The sequence below is a fragment of the Salvia splendens genome, unplaced genomic scaffold (assembly GCF_004379255.2).
Source record: "Salvia splendens isolate huo1 unplaced genomic scaffold, SspV2 ctg1193, whole genome shotgun sequence".
NCBI lineage: Eukaryota > Viridiplantae > Streptophyta > Magnoliopsida > Lamiales > Lamiaceae > Salvia > Salvia splendens.
This window is the reverse complement of record NW_024598748.1, coordinates 26,913-46,263: the sequence shown is the minus strand read 5'-3', so window position 1 is coordinate 46,263 and position 19,351 is coordinate 26,913. Positions and strand designations below refer to the sequence as shown.

General features: G+C 41.3%; 2 protein-coding genes and 1 pseudogene across 6 annotated transcripts; 1 reads left to right on the top strand and 2 right to left on the bottom strand.

The window, feature by feature from the left end:
• The first annotated feature begins 7 nt into the window (after nucleotides 1–7).
• LOC121789015 (phospholipase D beta 1-like) lies at nucleotides 8–3,725 on the top strand. 2 transcript variants are annotated; one of them, XM_042187568.1, is made up of 10 exons: nucleotides 8–154; nucleotides 677–790; nucleotides 1,176–1,370; nucleotides 1,656–1,898; nucleotides 1,967–2,035; nucleotides 2,126–2,273; nucleotides 2,378–2,526; nucleotides 2,657–2,833; nucleotides 2,926–3,123; nucleotides 3,270–3,725. In XM_042187568.1, the coding sequence occupies exons 1-10, from the start codon at nucleotides 11–13 to the stop codon at nucleotides 3,561–3,563; spliced, it is 1,731 nt and encodes a 576-aa protein (XP_042043502.1). In that variant the 5' UTR covers nucleotides 8–10; the 3' UTR covers nucleotides 3,564–3,725. The 2 variants fall into 2 exon arrangements, with proteins under 2 accessions (XP_042043502.1, XP_042043503.1); XM_042187569.1 differs by having other exon boundaries at nucleotides 13–144.
• Nucleotides 3,726–6,359: 2,634 nt separating this feature from the next.
• On the bottom strand, nucleotides 6,360–10,324 carry LOC121789011 (sucrose-phosphatase 1-like). 4 transcript variants are annotated; one of them, XM_042187564.1, is made up of 9 exons: nucleotides 10,221–10,324; nucleotides 9,271–9,354; nucleotides 8,894–9,193; nucleotides 8,716–8,817; nucleotides 8,283–8,477; nucleotides 7,905–8,195; nucleotides 7,350–7,536; nucleotides 6,704–6,750; nucleotides 6,360–6,623 (listed from the first exon to the last, which is right to left on the bottom strand). In XM_042187564.1, the coding sequence occupies exons 2-9, from the start codon at nucleotides 9,328–9,330 to the stop codon at nucleotides 6,528–6,530; spliced, it is 1,278 nt and encodes a 425-aa protein (XP_042043498.1). In that variant the 5' UTR covers nucleotides 9,331–9,354; nucleotides 10,221–10,324; the 3' UTR covers nucleotides 6,360–6,527. The 4 variants fall into 4 exon arrangements, with proteins under 4 accessions (XP_042043498.1, XP_042043500.1, XP_042043496.1 ...); XM_042187566.1 differs by having other exon boundaries at nucleotides 8,894–9,213; nucleotides 10,171–10,271; XM_042187562.1 differs by having other exon boundaries at nucleotides 10,171–10,271.
• Nucleotides 10,325–13,326: 3,002 nt separating this feature from the next.
• Nucleotides 13,327–15,400, bottom strand: LOC121789013 (annotated as a pseudogene).
• Nucleotides 15,401–19,351: the final 3,951 nt, after the last annotated feature.

Here is a 19,351-nt window from a genome sequence, read left to right as displayed (position 1 = left end):
TGTTTATCACATGGTTCAACTAGTTAGAGACGATCCTCTTGTAACAAACAGTAGCTTGGGCGAGCTTCTGAAATCCAAGTCTCAAGAAGGGGTGAGAATACTGCTCCTTGTATGGGATGATCCTACTTCTACGACCATATTCGGGTATAAAACTGTAAGGAACCATCTCTGTTGTGTACTTATGTTTGTATTTCACGATCATATTAGTGGGTATCAGGGGTGAAATGGCTTACTGTTTTCTTGTCATGCTATTCATAGCACTTTTTTTTTTCCATGTTTTGATAACTTAAAATAAATCGAGGTGTTCCATGATTCAGAAGTTCAATGCTCTATAAATTTATGTATTTGGTAATGTGCATGACTTTAATGATGAAAATGATACAGAGAAAATTGGCAAGAACAAATATAATGCCTCCACTTAGACATACTACATTCGTGATGTTAGTACTGAGATATAGTATAAATTTTACTGAAGTACTTTCCAGAGATGCTAGTGTAGCGATCCTCTGGTACACTACTTGTACTAAAATCAATTAATTTCGTAAAACTTATCAGCAATCACATGTTTTTTAGCCCAGTTTTGCTATATTCATTACTTTTTCCGACTGAACATATCTTATTAATAAGCTAGGGATAATGGTGAAATATTTTGACAATTTACTGCTTATTACCACAGGAAGGGGTTATGAATACCGGGGATGATGAAACGCGCCGCTATTTTAAGCATTCAAGCGTGAAAGTACTATTATGTCCAAGAAGTGCTGGGAGAGGTAGCTGGGCCAAAAAGCAGGTTGGTTTCTGAATCCTACTCTACTGATAGTGACTTGATTCCTAAACTTTCATCTATAAAAAGTTGTGAGTCATATAAAAGGAGTTTCCTTAGACCTTTGGTACACTTATAGTCCGAAGCTAGACGTTTTCTGAGTCAAAAGAAATAATTTCAGCTGAGAAAGCTATAAATCTGGTTCTTCCGAAGTCCGAACTACTGGTCGCATATGCTTGAAAATGAAATTTTATTATACACCATTTTTTCCCGTTGATGTTAGCATGAGGTTGTGTGTTTTGAGATCTTAATAAGTTCATAAAATGAACATTTTCTACACTTGTGTTCAAGCTATGCTTTATTCCTCAGATTCCGAATCAAGTGTGACTGAATGTTTTGTTATTATCATTAGGAAACAGAAACAATCTATACTCATCACCAGAAAAGTGTGATCGTAGATGCTGTCGCTGGTGATAATAGAAGAAAGATAATAGCATTTGTTGGGGGACTTGACTTATGCAAGGGAAGATATGATACTCCACAGCACCCAATATTTAGCACATTGCTAAGTATTCACAAAGATGACTACCACAATCCTAATTTTGTGGTAATTGCTTTCTCTAATCATTTATTTACAGCATATTATCTTTTTCTATGCATTCCCTCCTAGTTTGCGAATGCATATTAGTTCCGTAGTGCATATGTATGGAAGGTTGAAACACCGAACGTATATTTTTCTGATAAAATAAGTAACTGGTACTTGATCTCAAAAGGGACCAAGTGACAATAGATTAAGGAAGGTGAAAGAAATTAACTTTTCTAATTGAAATATAGCTGATGTTGTTCCTCTGTATTCTTCATTACATTATGAATGTTTCATATAATTAAACAGGGGCCTACTGTGGGGTGTCCTAGAGAGGCATGGCATGATTTACATTGCAGGTTTGATGGTCAAGCAGCATGTGACATCTTGAGAAACTTTGAAGAACGATGGTTAAAGGCCTCAAAGCGCCATGGCCAACTAAAGCTTTCACATGATGATTCCTTACTCAAGCTTAAACGAATTCCCGATATCTTAGGATTAGAAGAGTCCGCCAAAGTTACAGAAGGCGATCCAGAGGCTTGGAACGTCCAGGTAGGACAAAATTACATTATGAGGTCTTTTTGTATCCCATGATGGAGCTAAATTTACCGCGAATATAGGTTTTCCGTTCAATTGACTCCAACTCTGTTAGAGGATTCCCCAAGGATCCAAGAAAGGCCACAGAAAATGTAAACAATATCTTAGTCTTATTTATTACTTCTATCTTCTTTCCAACTATGGTTGTAATGAAAGAATTAATAGTTGATTCCATTAAACAGAACCTAGTATGCGGGAAGAATGTATTTATAGACATGAGTATACATGCAGCCTACGTAAAGGCAATCCGTGCTGCTCAACACTTCATTTACATTGAGAACCAGTACTTCCTTGGGTCGTCATACAATTGGGCTACTTACAAGAACTTGGGTGAGGAACTCATTGTGGCGGTTAAAAGGGTTGTGTATTCATCTCTACATCTTTCGTCTATCAGCAAGTACAAAATGAATCAGTTTCTCCTTTTTTGTATTTAGGCGCAAACAATCTAATTCCTATGGAAATTGCTCTGAAGATTGCTAAGAAGATCCGAGCAAAGGAGAGGTTCGCTGTGTACATTGTCATTCCAATGTGGCCCGAAGGAGTTCCCTCCAGCACGGCCACCCAAAGAATTCTCTTTTGGCAGGTGGGTTCTTGTATCCAATATAAAAGGTTTATGATGCTTTAAATGTTTATGTAATGCTAATATTATCAATAATTCTAAAGTTTTACTTGGTCGGTTTGCATTCTGTCTCATACACTCTACATCCTTGCAGTATAATACAATGCAAATGATGTATGAAACAATCTATAATGCTTTAGTAGAAGTGGGGCTCGATAAAGAGCAAGAGCCTCAGGACTATTTGAATTTCTTTTGCCTTGGTAATCGTGAACCCGATTACGGTCGGAGGGAGTCATCAAATATCAAAAACTCTTCTGGCAATACTCCACAGGTACATTATCCATCCTTCACATTGTAATGACTCAAGCTACTGTGCTCCAGGCCCTAGCTTCTGATTTTCTGGATGTATGTATCACTGCCCAGGCCCTAGCTCGGAGAAACCGTCGTTTCATGATCTATGTCCACTCAAAGGGAATGATAGTGGATGACGAATATGTAATATTGGGTTCTGCCAACATCAATCAACGATCGTTGGAAGGAACCAGAGATACTGAAATCGCAATCGGTGCATATCAGCCGAATCATAAATGGGCTAGCCAACAAACTCACCCGAAAGCACAGGTAAAGCTCCCTTCTTCATGTAGGCTAGAAATAATTCAATCTTACTTAACACTTGGGCTAACTTCTCTAAACTATCAGCATGACTAGAAAAATCAGGCTAATATAGCATGTGGCAGTGATACAAAGTTGGTAACTTTTTGGTGCAGATATATGGATATAGAATGTCACTCTGGGCAGAGCACACGGGTACTTTGGAGCCGTGCTTTGAGAATCCAGAGAGTTTGGAATGTGTGAGACGCATTAGATGGATGGGGCATCTCAACTGGCAAGAGTTTGAATCTGAGGAAATGACCCCATTGAGAGGTCATCTGCTCAAGTATCCTGTACAAGTAGATGCAACAGGGAAGGTCGTTCCTCTCCCCGGCTGTGAGACATTCCCTGACACGGGTGGCAAAATAATCGGAACATTCGCAGGGATTCAAGAAAATCTCACAATTTGATCATACATTGTTTGCTAGCAATGAATTTTTGTTGTTGTTCTTCTTATTCCTAACCAACATGTCTCATACTTAGTCAAATTCAGGCTTGTGTACATATATATTGATTTGTAAGATACAGAAATGCATTTATTCATGCCTAGTGTAAGAATTGGATGTGCCTCAGGTTCTTGGCTTTATTCACTTTTTATTATTATGATAGTGTAAGGCTATTATTAATCTTTTATTATTGTTGAACAAATATTAATGATAATCTTTCTCTTTATGCGAGAGTTGAATGAGCAGCTCAGCTCGAAGGAGTGCTCGATGCAGCTAGGCCAGGAAGTAGCCGTTGGCTCACAAGTTTGTTATTTCTGTTACCTGCAAATAGAGCCGTTGGAGCTCAAGTGTGTAGTGTAGTTTGTTGTCGAGCGGTTACTACTTCACGGTCATATAAGCTTAGTTTGTAATTCATCTCAAGCATGAGAGTTTATGCGTTCATTTTCAATAAGAGTTCATTACTTTTCTTAACCAAGTTTCAACTTATAGTCGTCAATTCTTCATTGTTTGTGTGTATCGATTCCTTGTTTATACCAACAAGTGGCGCCGTCTATAGGTAGCACAAGAAGTGCGATTCAAGATCAGATTGGAAAAGAGGAATTGATCAGCAAGCTATGACGGATGAAAATTCGAGCGATGCTAATCCAACAAGGGGTTAGCAGCTGCGCTCGAAAAGGATAATGAAAAATCGAAGGCTGAAGTTGATGATAGATGATCTTGAAGATGACAGAGATTCAAGCAAAGGCTCACAGTGTAGTTATCCTATGTCTTGGAGACAAAGTTCTTCGAGAGGTTGCTAAAGACACCACTGCAGCGGGCGTTTTAGCCAAACTGGAAAGTCTTTACACGAGTCGATCATTGACTAATCGATTCGGCATGAAGCAGAGGTTATATTCATTCAGTTTCTAGAGAATAAGGGGATTTGTTAGCAGTTAGAGGAATTTTCTAAGGTCGTGGATGACTTAGAAAATATTGATGACTGGATCAGTGATGAATATCAGGCAATCTTGATTTTGAATTCCTTACCTAAGAGCTATGATCATCTAATAGTAGTAAACACTGCAGCGGTTGTCTTCTATTTTTTCTTTTAAAAAAAATTTCTTTGATTGTTACTCCATATCGTGCCTTATTCTCTCTGTTTTTTTGCACCAACCTGACATGGTGTCCACTTGGCATCAGTCATATCATAATCTTGCATAAGGGTGTGTTTGGAAATATGGAATTGGAGGCTCCAATTCCAATTCCATTGTTTGGTATCACAAAAATATATAGAATTGGAATTGAATTATAATTCCAAATTTTTCAATTCTATGATTTGAATTCCATATCAAAAGAAGGAAATTGGAATTTCAAATTAGATAGCTTCACTACCCACTACACGCACTTTACACAATACACACATTTCACACACACTACACACACAGACATTTCACACACTTCACACACTACACAAATTTCACACACTGCACACATTTCACACATTACACACACTACACACATTTCACACACTACACACACTAAACAAATTTCACGCACTACACACACACTTTTCACACACTACATGCACTTCACACACTACACACACTAAACAAATTTCACACACTTCACACACACACACACACTTCACACACTACACAAATTTCACACACTTCACACACTACACAAATTTCACACACTACACACTATACACACACTACACTAAATACACACGCTACAGACACTACACAAAATACACATACTACACACATTACACACACGACACAAATTTTACACAAAATACACACACTACGCACACTATACCTAAAATACATACCCTATTCACAAACCAAAATTTCAAATTTGGTTCAATTTAAACTTTTGGAAAATTTCAGTTTTTTTATTCAGATCGGAACAAAAAATCTAAAAATCGGATGCTTGAAATGTGTGTAAAGTGTGAAGGTGTGTGAAATTTATGTAGCATGTGTAGTATGTGAAATGTGTGTTGTGCTGGAAATGTGTGAAATTTGTGTAGTGTGTGAAGTGTGTGAAATTTGTATAGTGTGTGAAATGTGTGAAATGTGTGTAGTGTGTGAAATATGTATAGTGCGGGTAGTGTGTGCAATTTGTGTAGTGTGTGAAATGTGTGAAGTGTGTGTAGTGTGTGAAATGTGTGAAGTGTGTGTAGTGTGTGAAATGTGTGAGATTTGTGTAGTGTGTGAAGCGTGTGAAATGTTTGTAGTATGTGCGTAGTGTGTGAAATGTGTGTAGTGTGTGAAGTGTGTGTATTATGTGTGTATAGTATATGTATTTTGTGTGAAGTGTGTGTGAGTGTGTATTTTGCGTGAAGTGTGTGTGCACAAATTATTCAAATTCAATTTCAATTTCATATCAATTACTTCTCTTTATTAAACATAGTATTTGGAATTGAATTAGAATTCAATTTCTTCCAATTCAATTCCATAAAATTCCAATTCCAATTCCAATTCCAATTCCAATTCCAATTCCAATTCAAATTCAATTCCAATTTCATGTCCCAAACGGAGCTTAAGTGTTTTTTAAGAAACCAAAATTAACATCGTCTTGTTTCATTTTTTGCATCGTCTTTTCCTACAAAGTTTAGTTGCAATAAATATTTTGTGTTTGGATTTAGTTGTAAATACTTCCAACACAGAAACATAGAAAACGTAGAGATAAATAGATGATTGTCTATCCATCTTCATATTGGTGGATGTTCCAAGTGAACCATAAGTAATAAAAGACAAAAAAAACAAGGGTAGGCAATTCCCGAGTAATTATTTAGACTGTATATAGAAAAGTAGCGTATTTTCTGTAAATCCATCCTCACATGGTTAAATGGATTACTGAATACATCAACATCAGTAATAGCAGGAATTAACACCTCTGAATAATTGTGTATCTTTTGCACTTATTTGTAGAGAGAGAGAGAGACTAGAACAACCACTCTGCGTCACTGCTTGGGCCTGCTTCTTTCAACCATGTTTGATGGACAAGCACCCAGGTTAACCCATCGGCCACGGTCACCCCCTGATGCCAAATATAACAAAATAATGAAAGATGAGGCATATCAAAAGAGATAAAGCTCAACATGAGATTAGCAGACTTACTTTTGAACTTAATAAAGCAGTGGTCAAACAGCATAGCCGCTCTCCGCCTGCAACAGATGAAGGGAAGATGAAAACAATGAGCATTTTTCAAGAATTTGTAGACCTAAAATGCCAACACCTATTGGTTATCTCAGACATATACAAATCTCAAAGGTATGTTCCTAATGCCTATGAATATCGCAGCGTTATGATTTACGAAAGCATCTGTCTGATATCTGTTTTCGTGAAGTAAGGGAATAATACTATTAAGTTATTAGAGCAAACAATAAAGGATTTCTACTGGCCTTTACTATAATTTCGGCATATATAAGAACCTCTGCTATGTACAATCAACCAGAACTATTATTATAAAGAAAACCAACAAACAGAAAATGTGAGACGGTCTAAATTTAAATGGAAGTTGAGTTTGACACCACCACCCTTCACTTCTTCACACGCTCTATAATAAGATGGTGCTGGCATCAAGAAGCTCCAGATGAAGACTCAAGTGATGGTCAAAATACATGGAGTGTGGGAAAACGAGGATATTTAGCATAGATAACTGAACTATGAAGAAAAAGCAGCATCACAAAACTGAACTATGAAGAAAAGGCTAGCACTTTTAAAGAAAGGATCTGGTGCGAACACAATAGGACCAAATGCTCACCTGATTGCTCCCATTTCTTAAACTTCACCAGCCATGAGTCTGACCCAACCTGCACAGGTAAGACCTGATCTACCCAAACCCGAAAGGGCTGGCCTTTTTTGTCCCCATAAGAGGTTCTTAGTGAGTCCACACAGTCATGAAGCTGCTTTTCAATTCCAGAAGGGTGAACAAAAATCCCAGACTTACTCTGCAAGAAAAAAAATTAAAGATGAAGCGAAAGCATTAAATAAGCAGGAAATATCTTGCACAGTAAAGTCAGTTGCAAATTTGAAATGTTAAGAATAAAATCATCATAGCAGAATTGGTCTAATGAAGAAACAAACAGAATATAAGTTCTTTTTAAAGTAATAATGTTGGAAGAACATGTAAAGACACAGAGCTCCAATGTATGTATATGTAAGGAATCAAACAGTTTAACTACTGCACATGATAAAAGGTTAACAAAATTGGTCTTCTTTTTCACACTTCACAGAAAAACAGCAAGTCAAAAGGATACCATATACGTGAGTGTGCATTTGGACTAGAAACTGAATTGAATAACAAAGCCAAACATACACAAACTGCCTTCAGGTTTGCCAAATAAAGCTCCGAGTTTTCAACTTCAGCAAGTCTCCACCGCTCATAAAACAAGTAAAACTTCACAACTTCATACGCAGGGTCAAAGTTGTCCAACTTAGTATCAGATAAGTCAGTAACATCTCTAGGAGATATACTTGGACCAAGATTAAAGTGACCGATGGCTTGTATAATACCCGCTGCACATCTCTCCTTTGCATGAATTATTTTAGGATTGTTTTTTGCATATATAGCATGCCACTGCAGTAATTCCTCCTGGGCATTACTGACCTTGAGACTCAAAAAAAAGATGGTTAGGAAAGTATCCCTTTACAGAATGACACAAGATTGCTCCACAACTTTAGGTGAAATACTAACCATGACACCATGTACATCTGGGACAGTAAACAGATCAGCATCATTTCCAGAGTCACCACAAACAAGTGTATTTTTCGGTAATTTGCCCTCAGCCTTGAACTTATCATGCAAATAAGCAAGTGCTTGCCCTTTGCCAGCACCTTGAGGCAAAATGTCCAAGTCCATACCTCCACTATATATTATTTTGACATCCAACTGAAAAATCAACATGAAAAAGCTATGACTAGTGAGACCAGGAAAAGAAAGCCCGAGGTAGGGACTGACATAGTGACATGCTAGCTAGCAGAAATGACTATATTGCAATAGATGTATATTTGAAAGCAAGCACAAACTGGAGAAGTTTCAGGTAATAAGACTAAAAAACCAAGACGATAGAGACATGACACCATGCAAGTTTACACGATTATTCTGGAAGGGTAAAGACTCGTCATACCCCACGTTCTTTTAAGCAAGTCGAAAGAGATCTTGTAATATCATCAGCCTTGTCTTTCTGAACATAAAAGCTCGCTTTGTGTGGCCGTTGCTCTGTCTCAGACTGCATCATGTCATAGAATAAAAGAGTGTCATCAAATATGGAATAACCAAGGTGTAAGATATTCCAATAGCCATACCTGAAGAGTAAGCTCTGGAATCTTGCTTGTCTCTTCAAAAACTATATTCCTATCCCATTTCTGATTTAAATATTCAACCCAACCGTTATCTGGTTCCATAGAGTTACCATAAGTTATTTCAGTTCCCACAGACATTATTGTGATATCAGGGGTTAGCATGGGCTTCTCTTTCCTCAATTCCTTGTATAGGGTGGGTGACCTCCCAGTGGAGAAAACTAGCAAAGAGTTACTACGGTAATTTGCTTCCCACAAGGCATTGAATCTAAGCAGGGAGAGATTCTCAGGATCATGATGATCTACCTGCAGCATATTGTCACTCACTACTCATTAGTACGGCCCCTCTGAACAGAATGACAAGATTAACTTCTATAACTCACCATTGTATGATCAAGATCAGAGACAATCATGAGGTTCGCATTCTCAGTTAGCCGGTCCATTGTTTTTCTAAGGCTAGATTCACTCTGCAATGAAACGATAATCCATTGATATTATTGGTTAAACATCACAAGGGATCGGCTTAGCAATTTAGACAACGATCATCCTAACATATGCAGTAATTTTATGACGTAGAAGAAGAAAAAGCACAACAAGATGAGTGATCAAATGTAGCTGTATGGTGTGATAAATCGAATCATGCTTCACAAAATATGATATTAGAGATGAAGCATTTATTTTTCCAGACACAACAATGAAACAGAACAGTCATAATTTTAACTGTGCATTCAGAACCTTACTAAATAGGCTCCATTATCTATATCCATACACTAGATTATTGAAACACAGTTTGAGAACAGTAGTTTAAAAGCAGTTCAGTTTATTAGGGATATTTTCATAAATCGCTTAAATTGCACGAAATTTATTGCAACTTGTGAATTCATCTACAATATATAACCACCTTTGTCAGCAACATATCATATTTATCATAATAAGGTAAAATCACTGGCAAATTTTCTTCAGCGAGGTATCCTCATCTTCGCTTTCTTTAAGTAGATGTGTATATATGGGTTCAATTATTACAGGCGAACATGAAAAAATTAAAACACAATACATAAAAAACATAATAAAGTATGAATTGATCAAGATCTTCTAAATCTACAACATGTGCAAAGGGGAAATTTGCGGAATTGAAGTTTCAAGGTTTTTAAGTAGAGACAGAGATCAGAAGAAGAAGAAAATGTTGGAACATAATTAAGGCATATATCTGAAACATTTGAGATTGAGCAATTGAGAGAGAAGAAGGAAGAGAATGGAAGAAGAAGCGGTGTCGATGATGATACCTGACAAATAGCGTTGCGTTGGAAAGGTGATGAGAGAGGAGTGAGAGTACCTGATAAATGGCTTTGCATATAATGATTCCGGTAATTGGATCTCCGCCTTTCAATTTTTGTTTGGCAGTTGATACTTTTCCTCTTATTTAAAATGCACATTTGTCCATTTCTCAACCATTTTATTTTTGAATATGTAACTTTTATAATACTAGCATTTTAATTTGCATCATTCGTATCCAAAAGAAATGATGCGAACTTGAGACGAGAAGGCAGTAATAGAAATCTTTGACATATGATGGCATCAGCAGTGGGGCGCCCTAAGGCGCGCCACATCATCATTTTTTAATAATTATAAAATCCATACGAATTTTAAAAAATTAATAAATTAAAATACGAATTTCAAAAACTTCATTTCATTTAATAAAAATTAATACATTACAATGCGAATTAAAAAAAACGCAAACTCAGCGACGGCGGTTATGAGCCCACACTTCTTCAATCATGTCGCTCATGAGCTGCGCATGATCCTGTTGGTTGCGCATTGAGGCCTGTCTAGATAGAACCTCATTGAAGCCTAACGGTAACCCTCTATCGGGTGTCTCGGTCGACGTGCCGGACGAGCTAGATGCACGGTCATCTTCATTCCAATCGGTGATGCTTCCGCCTTCATTCTCGACTATCATGTTGTGCATGATTATGCACGCATATATGACATCGGCGATGACTTCCTTGTACCAGGAACGAGCCGGCCCTTTCACAATTGCCCACCGTGATTGGAGTACACCAAATGTCCGCTCGACATCCTTCCGCGCCGACTCCTGCTTTTGCGCAAATAAAACCCTCTTCTCACCAATTGGTCAGCTGATCGTCTTTAGGAAAACTGGCCACCGTGGGTAGATGTCATCGGCCAAGTAGTACCCCATATGGTATTGGCGTCTGTTGGCAGTGAACTCGATGGCCGGGCCGTTGCCGTTACATTGCTCGGTGAAGAGGGTGGACGAGTTGAGGACGTTAATGTCGTTGTTCGACCCGGCTACGCCGAAGTAAGCATGTCAGATCCAGAGTCGATGGTCAGCGACGGCTTCGAGGATCATCGTCGGGTGGCTGCCCTTGTATCCACTTGTGAATTGGCCTCTCCACGCCGTCGGACAATTCTTCCACTGCCAGTGCATACAGTCGATGCTCTCGAGCATCCCAGGAAACCCGTGTGCCTTCTCGTCCATCTGCATCAGACCCTGGCAATCAGTGGCAGTCGGCTTGCGCAAATATGTGTCGCCATAGGCCTGTACTATCCCCCGACAAAAGCGCTTCACACACTCGCGGCCTGTAGAATCCCCGCAGTGGAGGTACTCGTCAAAAAGGTCCGTCGTGGTGCCGTATGCCAACTGACGAATAGCAGTCGTGCACTTTTGCAATGGTGTAAGGCCGGGTTTGCCGATGCCGTCCTCCCGAAACGTGAAGTATTCATCACGTGAAGACAATGTCCGAACAATACTGAGAAAAAGGTACCGGGACATTCTAAACCGGCGGCGGAAAACATTCGGGCCCCATCGTGGTTGATCGGCAAAATAGTCTTCAACCAGACGTCTGTGAGCTTCCGGGTGGTCGCGTCGGACATACGTCCTATGTCGAATAGGCCTATGGACTTGCTCAGCCGCCGCTGCTGCCGCCTCCTCCTCGCGCTGCATTGCCGCATAGCATGCCGCCATGGCCTCTTCAACGGCTGCATCTAATGCTTCTGACGTCGAACTACCGGACTCAGACGAACTAGAACTATTGGTGTCGTCACCGAGATTCATTTTGGTTGGATGTTGAGAGAGAATATGTAAAGAGATAGTCGATATGTTCGTATGTACAAATGAATGAGAAACGAGATTTAAATAGAAAATTAAAAACGCGTGCCTTCGTCCGCGACCATCGTCCGCGTAGCCCACAGTGGGGCGGACGATGGCGCGGCCGATGGCCTATCGTCCGCGTAGCCCACAGTGGGGCGGACGATGGCGCGGCCGATGGCCTATCGTCCGCGGCCATCGTCCGCGTAGGCCGCAATGGGGCGGACGATGGCGGGCGCGGACGATGCGCGCCATCGGGCGTGTCATCGTCCGCCCCATTGCGGATGGCCTGAAGACTTAAAAATGGATGTGACACAACGGAGTGATCATGATATACACTTAGTATATTAATAAAAATTGTAAATTGATAATGTTTGATAGGAGTACTTTTGATTTATGGAGATTTTTTTAGAAAAATAAAAGACTATTTGTGTATTAGTAGTATAATATACTATGATCAAGCTAATCAATCAGACTTGAAATCTGCAAAGTGGGTTTCGGTAACTTTATCTGCTGCACTTAGTAATTTTGAGATGACTTTTCTGATGACATTAAACTGTTGTCTAGTCCCTCCGTTCCGGCTAAAATGATACTCTAGTATATGTTTTAGTACGAGATTTTAGGAGTAGTTAATTAATGTGTTTAAATGGAGAAAGAAAATGTGGGTGTGAGTATTAAATAGCGAGAGAAACAGAGTTGAATATTAATTGTAAATATAAAAAGTGGTTGAATGTATTAATTGGATGGAGAATTTTCCAAAAATGTAATATGTCATTTTATTTGGGACAAACTAAAAAGGAAAGTGTGTTATCTTAAATAGGACGGACTAATGGGGGGAGTATTATTGAATTTCGATGTGCCTATACATTTTGTTTCTTAAATCGGATTGTGTGATTGCTATCATGATTTTGAGTGCTCCAAAAATATTATGGATCTCTCTGTGCAAGAACTATTTGGAGTTTTTCAAGAGATATCTATCTTCATTGTCATGTGCCTGAATTAGGCCAAAACCAACTGAGCTGAATTTTGTGTTTAGGCTCGTGAATATTCATTTTTTGGGTAATAAAGTGAGTTATATTCATGAAATATCCAATAGTGAATTTGGTTTTGTATATATTCGAATGCTTTGGAAAGGATTGATAGTGCTTTATTGAATTTAGATGTGCCTATAATAGTTGTGATTGGCTTGATGGCTTCAGATGACAACCATTAAACTTTTAGGTGTGATTTCCAAATCACACGATCACCTATCAATTATTTTCTCATCCTTGTGAACAATCTCCTACATCTTATTTTCAAATGTGTATTTTATTATCCAAGCAGAAGAGGCTAATCAGAGCATTCCATTGACATGATGCTTGGAAGAGGAGGCGTTCAACTTGTCTCTCTTTACCGGCACGGTGATAGAATTCTGTGAATGTGTAACGTAAGGTGCCCCAGGGTAGTAGTTGTAGACCTACACCACCAGAGGCATCCTAACGGAATGTATCCCATCGCTCCACGTAATGGCGCCTGACATGATTGGCTGCTGCGTGATGGCAGGTCCGCTCACACTGACCGTCAACCACTGGACGAAAATGTGAGGACTGATGGCTCCACTTTGACACTGATCATCGCCGGCATGTGCATGCTGGCAGTGTAGGTCGAGTTTCGTGATCCCACGTTGGTTGCGGTTCTAGTGAAGGTAGCCATGATCTGCTGCCCGTCTTCCACGTAGAGCGAGAAGGACGGGTAGTTGAGATCCCAGGCTCTTCCCGGTGTGGTCATGGTGCAGCTGCTGTTGTCTCCTGTCACTGGTCTCAATGTGGTTGTGTTGTAGCCCTGCTTGCAGAGTAAGTTGATGTAGTCTGTCTCGGATGCGTTGAAGACTAGCCCCGGATCAAGTGTGGCGTAGGGTTGATGTGGCCGGAGCCGTAGGCGAACTCAAGGCTACTGTCTAGTCTTGGGTCCATTATGAAAGCTGTTTGACATCATTAACAAACCATAAATCCAATAACTGTTTAGAAATGTAACTAACTAACCAACCTGTTGTCATAATAGCAGACTTGATGGCAGCAGGGAACCAATCAGGGTGTGCTGCTTTAACATAGGCCGCAGTCCCCTCGCGTGGGGGCACGCCATGGATGTCCCGGAGACCATTTTAAATAAGACGCTTCTGGTGTCTCCGTGGTAGGATGAAGGTGATGCCAGAGGAGACCACCCAGCAAGGATGTTCACACCTGGTCCGGTAACATCAGGCTAATAAATACACAAGTATAGATGAATGAACAAGCTTAATTTCAACCTTGAGAATATCTGGGGTGATAGGGCTAGGTCCTCTAGAGGAAAACGAAACCACCTTTGGAGCAACAGCGTCCTTCCACGTCTCCCCAACCAGGATGGTTGCCACGGGGTATCTGAAGACGCATCAAATCTTAATACAAGAAGTCGAGTTTTTCTTACTTGGTGGATCTTATGTAGGCCATCACCTTCTTGGCGTCGTCTGGGGTTATCAACGTTGCTGGTAATGGATACGTGAAGGCGTAGTCCGGGTTTATCTCATCCTAACCCACTACAACACATCCAATGCCCTTTGACAGCAGAATGGTCGAGCCATCCTGCCTGTAACCTTCACACATCACTATCTTCCCCGGTATCATGGCAAGGTTGATCCCTTCTTCATCACAAATTCTAGCATAAGCTTCACTGAAACCGAAGGTGTAGTCCACAGTATCTCCTCCCCACATCAAAGGATATGATGTCCCGTTCAGGTCAAAGCTATTAACCGCGATTCCCTTCATTTCACACACAAAATCATTAGTAGGAGTATAGCATGATAAGGAAGAAAGTCAAGTAGTGATCAGTTAAGTTGGTATACTGTCAAGATTTGTCCATCTCCAAGTACTAAGTTAGCAACAAATTTCCTGTCAATAGTGCTTGCAGCAACAGTGAGGATCCAAGGCGCGTAGTTGGCGAGTGAAACAGGATCAGGACCTTAGTTTCCAGCTGAACATGAGGTCAGGATCCCGTTTCTCATGGCATGGAAAGATCCGATTGCAATGGAGTCTTCAAAGTAATCAGAAATCCCAGTATACCCCAAGGAAACTGATAGCACATCTCCATCTGCAATTGCATCATCGAAGGGTTCAAGGATGTCTGCATCCTCACAGTAGCCACCCGCCCAACATACTTTGTACACTGCGATTCTTGCGTGCATGCCGTGATGTGTGGATGCGCTATCTTGGGGCGGGTCCCCCATGTACACGACGTGCAGCTAATCATGAAAAAGGAGATCAAGGTAGCTGCATAAGGTGAATGAGGAGCAACTAACAAATAGGAAATTAACGTACCTTGCGCTCATCATCACAGTGGCAGGTGAGCACGATGCACGCGAGAAGCAAGGTGTACAAAGTCACGGTGTTCGCCATTGTGATGAGGTAATGCAATGTAGTTAGAGTATCTTAGATACAAGTGTTTATATATGGTTTAGCTTGAGAAGTGCTTTCTCCGCTTAGCATTGTTGTGAGGAAGAAAAGACAGAAGTAGATGATAGCTTTGCATTGTTAAACTATTTGTTGGTTTGATGAACATCAACATCTTTGGCAGCAATGATTTGCAAATATGTCAAAATACAGGATTTTCTTGGCCTAGCCTTTCTAAAGAGCGGTTGGATTCCTTTGTTTCAACAAAATTTAACTCATATTTTAGTGTTTACAATCCTTATCAAATATGCATTGTTTGTGAATACTGTTGACGTTGTGAAAATGGGGAAGGGATTAAAGTATCATTTGCGGTTGATATTTTTGTGCTTAAACAACTTGGAGATTGTGTTGTTTAAAATAACTTGCATGTGAGATGATGTTAAAATAACTTTCAAGATAACTTAGATAAGGGATTATTTGTAATCACAATTTGAGCTAATGGCAAGTGCAACAACTCAAAGAAAACCTGAGGAGATTATTAGAGAAAATCTCAATTTGGCCGATGCAAATACAATTTTAGTCCAACGAGAGGTTATGTTAGGGATGGCAATTTTTGACACGACACGATAACACGACACGAACCGGCACGAAAATAATGGGTTTGGGTCAGAGCTTATTGGGTTCGTGTCCTTATCGGGTCGACCCGTTAAGGACACGAAAATTTCGTGTCGTGTTCGTGTTATCCGTTAACAAATAATATTTTAATATTATTAATTCTTATTATTTTCATTTTTAATAGGTTTAACCGTTATCAGGTCGTGTTGTTATCGAGTCATTATCGTGTCATCTCGTGTACGTGTTGTTATCGTGTCGTGTTGACCCGAATTGGTTCGTGTCGTTAATGGGTTCGTGTCGTGTTCGTGTCGTGTTCGTGTCTGAGGGTTTCGTGTCGTGTTCGTGTTCGTGTTTGAGGTTTTCTTAACGGGTCGTGTTCGTGTTTGTTGTTATCGTGTTCGTGTCGACACGATAACGACCCGACACGCACGATTTGCCACCCCTAGGTTCGGTGGATATCTATTCTAAGTTTTGTGCAAAATTTTCAACTTCCTACACTAATCATTCAAAATTATTTCCTACTAATGTTTAACTAACTTCTCATGAAATAGCTCAATGCATCATATCGTTGCTGCCAATTTCCACCAAAATACCCCAAGAGTCCTTTTGGTACCATGACATTGGAATGGAATTGGGAATGTATGAAACTGAATTTCAAGGAATTACTGTAACACAAGAAAAATCAGAAAATTGAAATAACGAAATTTAAGAAAATAAAAAACTAATGATAATAATAATTAAGTGACCATTAGAAATTTATGAAAAAGATAATTAAATAATGTTTACTGTTTCAATTAATGATATCAAAGTATTTGTTTAATTTTAATTAAGTAAATTTGAATTTAAAATTTAGTATGAACAAAAATTGATTAGAACAAATTAAAATCATTAATATGTGTAAAACGCAAATAAAATATGATGTGGGCCAAAATAAATATTCATATATGTATGTTCTTGTGTGAGCCAAAGTGAAGAAATAAATTAATGAGATGCACAACTCAAATTTTTTTATGAATTTGAGTATTAGTGTTTCATGTTTTGGCTAGGCAGTAGGGTAATGAGACTACCGAAGAAAGAGAAAATTGCCTTCATCTTTTCCATCAACACTTCTTTTCTCTCTCTTGAAATTTCCTCCAGCACCTATGTTCGATCCTTGAATTTTCTCCTTTCTTTCTTTTCTTTTTAAACTTTACTCCTAAGAGCATCCACGATGGTGGTGAGCGGACCTGCTAGCCGATTCCCGGCGCTGGCCGGTCCGCTCGCCGAAGCATTGCAGCAGACGAGGGTCAAATCGGCGAGAAAAACGGCGAGCGCACGCCGATTCCCGGGCACTGGCCGATGCGCTCGCCGATCGGCTGGCCGCCATTGCAGGCTCCCAATCGGCCAGCCGATTTTTTATTTTTTTATTTAATTTTCGAAACACTATATATACGCGATTTGCACGTCATTTTCATTCGCACCACTTGTTTTAACGAGTTTTCTCTCTATCTTAATTTATGTACAAGAGCAACAATGCGAAATGGAGCACAACAACGAGTCTACTCCATTGACGAGCGGGTCTCAAACTCCCACGGTACCCGTGGGAAGTGGATGGGGTCCGATGGCCGGGTACTACAACATGTACCCTTGGCAGCAAATGATGACCGGGATGGCATCCGGAGGTAGTATGCCGGGATGGCATCCGGAGGTAGTATGCCGGGATGGCATCCGGAGGTAGTATGCCGGGATGGCAGGGGATGCAGGGCGGACCGGTGATGCCGGGGCGGGCAGGGGGTACCCCGGATGCAACCTGGGATGCAGATGCTGCCGGGGTGGCAGCCGGGGATGCAGGGGACGTCGGGGGGGGGGGGGGGGGGAGACAACGTCTATCGCCCCAGTTTTGATTTTTTGACTGCTTCTTCGCACACATCAACCCCATCGGAGACGCAGTTCACTGGGTGTGATACTTTCTCCTTAGAGGAGTTGGGGATAGATCTCGGGGATGCGGACACTCCCGTTCAAACGGGGGAGTAGGGCGGGGTCGGGGCGCGCCAAAGAAGAAGAAGGTCAAGGGCAAGAGGGTGGTCGGCGAGTCGTAGCAGCCGGTTGATGATGAGAGCCCGGCACGGAGGAGGTGGACGGATGCGGAGAACGTCGCGCCGTCCAAGGCGTGGGTGAGTGTTTGCGATGATCCCCTCGCCTCGAACAATCAGAGGATCGTCAACTTGTGGGCTAAAATAGCAGCAGCCTACAAAGCATTTTGCCCGGAGGGGAGGCCACGCAGCGGGGAGGAGTGCCGGAAGGGGTGGGACCGAATCAGGGCTGCGGTCTCCCGATTTTCGGGCTTGTACACCAACACCCTCCGCATGCAGACCGGTGGCCAAACTGACTATGGCTGCAGGAGGATAGCGGAGAAAGCCTTCTCCGTGCACTGGCTTTATAAGGAGTTCACCTACTGGCCTTGCTATGAGGTGCTGATGGACTCCGAGAAGTTTCGGGCAGGTGTCGATGCTGGCTGGCCGAAGAAGCAGCGACTGAACTATACCGGTGATTACAGCGGCGGCAAGCAGCGGCGGTTCCCACGACCTCCCTGAGGATGTTCAGGAGTTCCCGTCCCCTCCCGCGTTTACTCGCCGCACTCGACCGGTTGGTCAAAGGCGGGCGCAACGGGCTCGCCATGGGTCCCAGGAGGTCCAGTCGGCATCCCCCCTGTTGGCAGATCGACAGCCGAGCTCGCCTTCTTCGCGCGTCAACAAACGCGGGCTCAGATGTACAAGATCTTAGCTGACTGGTAGACGGCAACTAACCCCGAGGAGAAGAGTTTTCTTCACTCAATGCTCGTGAGTATGCGGGCCGATTTGAATCCCGCCGCGGCACAATTGGGGGGCTCAGACGCGGGCTCAGATGCCGCAAATTTTGGGGTCCCGGATAGCGGCGACGACAGCGAGGAGTGAGGCGGAGGCGGGGGGCTCGTGTGTGGAGGAAGAGTTTTTTTTAAATTAATGTAATTTTTTTTAATTAATGTACTTTTATTAAAATTAATGTACTTTTTAAAATTTTAATATTATTATTGAATTTTCTCGCATATATGTCAGCGAGTCGTCGCAGGGGACGTCGGGGGGGGGGGGGAAAGACAACGTCTATCGCCCCAGTTTTGATTTTTTGACTGCTTCTTCGCACACATCAACCCCATCGGAGACGCAGTTCACTGGGTGTGATACTTTCTCCTTAGAGGAGTTGGGGATAGATCTCGGGGATGCGAACACTCCCGTTCAAACGGGGGGGAGTAGGGCGGGGTCGGGGCGCGCCAAAGAAGAAGAGGGTCAAGGGCAAGAGGGTGGTCGGCGAGTCGTCGCAGCCGGT